A 5,609-nucleotide genomic window follows, 5' to 3' on the forward strand; every position below is an offset into this window, starting at 1 on the left:
GGGCGCATTCTCTTCCGTTTCATCGGAATTATCCTCTATGATTTGCACAGGAATAGGGGCTGAGCCACCATCAGTGCTGACAGGAGGTGGAAGATTTTCAGGGCCCACGGGTGTTGGCGCTCGCGAAGCAGTTGTTCCTTGAATGGCAGCCGAAGAACCTTCCCCAGCGTATGTAGATGGTCTGCGACGAACCTGTAAAGGAGAAGGGTGTGAAATATGGGCAGAAACAGGGATAATTTCTAACATAGGCTCTTTGCCTCTTACCATCCGGTCAGCCATTGGTTCATCTCCTTCCCAGGGGTCAGCATGAGTATCTGAGCGACTACTCTTGCGGGCTATAGCAGCCACAACCTGGAAGAAGCAAGAGGTTAGCATTCAACTCACAAAGTTGGTCCTGAAGACAAAGAGTTCTTACGGTTTGTAGATCGTCGTCATCAGAAGAAGAAGAAGAACCCTCAGCTGTAGCTTCAGCAAGTACTGCCTTCTGTTTTCCAGTTTGCCCAGCTGCCGGTGAAGCATGGTTTGTGCGGCGGCCAGGGCGCGGCGCACCCCCCTAATACAAACAAGAATGAATAAAGGAGGAAACAATGAAGGAGTTTGCAGAGATTAGAGTTGCTGTACTTACTTCTGGAGGTGGTTCACGAATTACGATGCCAGCCTGGGCCGGGCGAGGAGCTCGCGTAGGTCTGACCACTTGGAGGGGTCGAGGCCTGTTGGCATCTTCAGAAAAGCGAGCGAGCACTTCAATATCAGCGGGGTATGGTTTCCTGAGCTCGCCAAAGAGAGTAGCGAAGAGTTCGTCATCTGGTTGAGTCCAGCAGTTGACAGAGACTTCTCTCCACCAAATCTCATACCCTTCTTCGGTTCCGTCTACAGCATCTAGATTTTGGGCCCAATCGGGAAGGTCGACCAGCACGAGCATACTTTGTGCCGGTGGGGGCCCGGAAGGTGGACCGAATCTTCGCCAGGAAGTGTTATAACTCCAGGCATCATACAGAGGGACTGGTAGCAATTGGACAAGGCCAAATTGGCGGGCGAAATGACTAGGAGCATAGAGCTCATAGTTGAGTTCTTCGGCAGCAATCCGGATGTCTGAACAGGAGATGGCGCGGCGGAACGCCAGGCGAGCGCGGTCAGGGTAACGAGGATCGCCAGGGAGGAAGCCATATTGAAGCACAGAAGGGAATCTTCTCCCCAGAATTAAATCACAGTATGGCATGTCGTCTAGCAAGTACAGATAAGAAAAGCATTCAGAGTAAGGGGGAGATGAGTACTTGTCCTTGCGACAAAACCATCGACCTACCAATTGATCGACCGGCGGGGATTGCAGGATATCTTCACGGCGGAAGAATGGGAAGTAGGTCTGGATCCAGAAGTCCAAGATCCAGAAGGGTCCGGAAATGTTGATCTCAAAGGGATGCATCGTCGCTTGATACAGCATGCAATAAATGGCGCCCAAGACCGGTTGTCCGAGCCCGATGTTGCGGCCGTTGTAGAGGGCCGTTGCTAGATAGGTCCAGGTGCCAGTGGGCTTGCAGGAGGAGGTGCAGAATATGAATTTACAGAGCCAATATTCGAGGATAGCGATTCCTCCGGTCGCATTGTGTTCCCGACTGTAATATGCCAGCCATCTTGGGTATGAACCGCTATGAGCGCTGCGGCCTTGCTGAGCCATGGTCAAAGTAAAGTCAATAGAGTCAAATTGACCATGCACATACGGCTCGCCATCGATGGGGAGGCCAGTGATGGCGAGAATGTCCAACAGGGTAATGCTCATTTGACCAAATCTGAAATCAAATGTGTTGGTGGCGGTATTCCAGAAACAGAGGAAAGCAGCGAGTGGCGAACGATTACCACCGCGAGGAAGATGGAAGCACGGATCAATAGCGTGGGTGATACCTGCAGCATTCCAGCGACCTAGATCTCGTGCCCGCGCCTCGCGATACCAAGAAGTTTCCTGTGCACTAATGGAGGATGGCCAATTCCCTATCTTGGCTCGATGGTTTTGGACACCCCAACCGCTAAAGTCTCCGGGAGTCCTTCGGAGAACTAAAATGGGCCGTCGGACAGGAAGACCGTACATAGCAATGGCATCATCTGGGATAACACCTTGTGGTGCTGGGCCTAATCCGGTGTGGTGATCGGAAAAACGAAGGAGTAGGGGTCGCTGAATAGTGGTCTCTAGATGAATGCGAGCACCGATACTGGTGCCCTAGGTCCGAGCAGCCGTTTCGTTCAAGTCTTCTTCCTGATCGATGATGATTTTCTTAGGGGGAGCCATTTCTGGATCGTTTGCAAAGAAGATGGAGCAGAGATGGGTTTTTCTAGGTTTAGAGGGTGAAGGAGTGTCTGATGTGACAGGATTGCGGCTGCGCGTTTAAATAAAGAGTTTTGTGAGGGAAACAATGCGACAGAAAGCGTTTCACAAATGAAGGGACGCGACCCTCATTAATGGCATCGTTTCAAGCGACCGACGCGTCTTTCTAAGTCCCCTTCAATCAGTTGCATTTTAGCAGGCCTGATTTCGGGGCCTGGGGGGCAATGTTTGAGCCCAAAACATAGTTTGGCAAAATCCTTTAGTGGGTCTGAGCCAGTGGGCCGATACCTGCGGCCCAAAAATGGGACTACATGGACTTGGGTTGTGGCGCTGCTCATCCCGTGTTTCAGAAGGAGATATCGGCTTTAATTGTATGAAGATATGAGCGCTCGCGAAGGCGTGAAGATATATTTGCAATTAATACGTGCGGATCCTACTGCTCGCATCCAGCGATCACATCTAGGATTCTAAGAGGCAATTAATCTTGACCTATATTCTAAGCGATGACAGAAGCGAATAGTTATCACCCACAATCATATCAATACTATTAAGAGTTTTGATTTGATTCAAGGCCAATAACTGTGGCCTAAAATATAGTATTCCATTCCTATTTGGAGAATGAATCTGCAGTAGCCTATATATAGAGGCTAAAGACGATACGGAAAAAAGACCTCTCTCTAATCAATCAATCCCAGCGATTACAAAGCCTCCCCGGAGCAAACCCTCAACCTTGTTGAAACCCGGTGACCGCCCGCCAGTCCTAGTCTCCTCGCGAGCCGACTGTCAGCCTCACCAGATCAACCCGGCGACCGTACTTCCAGTCCCAGTCTCCCCAGGAGCCGACTGCGAGCACAACCGCCACTGTTACTTCCAGCGAAGCAAGGGTAACGCCCTCGCAACCCAGCGAAGCTAAAGTCACGCTTTAGCGAATCCGTGTTCCTCTCAAACTTCCCAGTGATTGCTCTGCTCAGCTTTCAAGTTGAGTATCGATTCAGTGAACGCAAAGAGACCACAACCAAAGCCCTTACCCGCGTAAGGCAAGAAGTCCTTTTCCGGAAGGCAAGAAAAGAACCCTGTGACGAGGTTGTGCTCTCCTCGTCCACAGCGCTTGAAGAAGAAGTCAGGTCACGGGACTACCCCAACGACTGCACCCCGCGGTGCTGGCACGCCTGCGCAACCACTCGCCCAAAAGAGACTGTTTGCACACCAGCTGGTTTTGGAGCCAAACACATTGTGTCTAAAGTCTTGCTTCATAACAAACCGGTTTATCCACAAGCCTAAACCAAGAGTCCCCAAATCAGCACAAGCAGCAATCACAGCAATTATAGTCACATAGTCCGGTTCCACACGGGACACCTGCATCTCACGAAACCACTCCAGCGCTTGCTCAAACCGGCGTCTCTTCACAAACCCACCAATCAAAGCGGTCCACGTCTCTCGGGCATTTCATCAAACACCTCAACTGCATCCCTCACATTTCCATTTCTCATGTACCCATCAATCATAGTATTCCAAGACATTGAATTCTTCACCTCCATCCCACTAAAAACCAATCTAGCAAGCTCCACCCGACCAGACTTTGCATACATATCAACTAGTGCCGTCCCCACCATCACATTAGTCCTGTCTAAGCCCAGTTTAGACGCATAAGCATGAAGCGAGGGCCCAAACAATGGTGCTTTAGCTGGAAAGTGAGCACAGCCGGAGAAGAGTGTAACGAATGTGATGTGGTTTGGTTCAACCCCGGCTTGTCTCATTTGGATGAACTGTGAAACAGCTTGAGATAGCTGACCACTTCGGCAGCGTTGGGATATAGAAGAGGTCCACAACACAGTTTGGTCTATACTTTCATTCCTATTTCTCAGCGAAACGGAGTGTTTCTTGTCGTGTTTTGGATTAGGAGAGGTGGACTGAGATGGGTGTGAAGTAGTGGTGAGTGGGTGTTGTTTGGGAAGTTGAATTGGGGTTGCTGTACAGGCGGGGAGAATCATTGTCTGAAATAGGAGAAGGAAGCAAAAGTGAAGGAATAATTGTATCTAAGAGACCCTTTGTAGTTTCTAAATGGTAAGAAGCTCAACCTGGTTATTTGAAAGCAGAGTTAACGAATTGGACAGAAAAGAAGATAGAAATGGCCCAAGAGAGAAGATGGATGGAGAAGGAAGAAGCTTGCGGATTATATTTACACAAGTATCGGAACTGCTGAAATGGGTTTTAGCGGGTTGAGTTCAGACGTCGACGTGAGGCTCTGTTCGGAGCCTTTCAGCTTGTTATTATTATTATTTTTCTTTTCTGTTTTTATTTATTTTGTTGAGTAAATGTCACAAAAAACATGGCTGTAGTATGAGGTTTGGATGATTTGACACTTTGATTTTCTATATTTTAAAATTACTATATTAGTACCTTAAAATTAATCGTTGACACACTTTTGGTATCCTCCGTTAGTAACACCGTTAATTCCTCTATGTTTCAAAGGTATTTTCATCTTGACATACCTCTCTCTTTTTCCCCGCTGCAAAACCCATCATCGACTTGATCAAGATAATTAGTCATTGATCAGTAACTAAAAATAAGAAAAATGCAAAGCATAAATAGTAATTGTATACGCAAGATGAGAAGTAATTAGGATAACTACTAACTAACTAGTATGAGAGAAGGAAAGACGAAAATGCGCTTGGAAAAAATGAGGAGTTAACAATGTTATTAACATAGGGTATCAAAAGTATGTCGGGGTTTAATTTTGAGGTGCCCATGTGATAATTTTAAAATGTTGCGAACCAAAGTGTCGAACGAACCAAACTTCAGGAACTGTTTGTGATAAAAAAAAAAAAAAACTCTATTTTCTTTATTATATTAACAACTAGTAATTTGTGTGTCAAATGATTTTTTTTAAGTTTTATAGCAATACGACTCGACAATCTCCGAACTCCTGAAGTAAGGAAGAAGAGAGATGTAGGCTATGAAAAAATTGGGTTAATTAGATTTGTCTCTTTAGCATAAGCCAAATCACGGGTCGGCTAACTCCCCTACTCCATTATTAGTGTTCGTTTCTAGTTCTAGTTCTTCATTAGCTATCTGTTTTAAACTTTTAAGACGGTCGGAGAATTACATAGCAAAAGAAGGTATATTATTTGCTTTTTTGCGGTCATGTATTCTAAATATGTTTCTTGGATTGAGTTTAGTTCATAATGTTGACCTTATTGGATTCCTCAATTGAAGAGGGTTATCAATTTCAATGCATTCTTAGTTGAGAGAATTTAGCTAATTAGAGAAAAATCTTACAGTTTGTTGAGTA

The 5,609-nt window shown here is 46.5% G+C and overlaps 1 protein-coding gene across 1 annotated transcript; it reads right to left on the reverse strand.

Annotated features, from left to right (window-relative positions):
* Window positions 1-3,735: 3,735 nt before the first annotated feature.
* Window positions 3,736-4,308, reverse strand: LOC112203924 (pentatricopeptide repeat-containing protein At1g05750, chloroplastic-like). Its single transcript, XM_040505878.1, has one exon. The coding sequence runs from the start codon at window positions 4,306-4,308 to the stop codon at window positions 3,736-3,738; it is 573 nt and encodes a 190-aa protein (XP_040361812.1).
* Window positions 4,309-5,609: the final 1,301 nt, after the last annotated feature.

The sequence above is a fragment of the Rosa chinensis genome, chromosome 5, assembly GCF_002994745.2.
Source record: "Rosa chinensis cultivar Old Blush chromosome 5, RchiOBHm-V2, whole genome shotgun sequence".
Classification (NCBI taxonomy): domain Eukaryota; kingdom Viridiplantae; phylum Streptophyta; class Magnoliopsida; order Rosales; family Rosaceae; genus Rosa; species Rosa chinensis.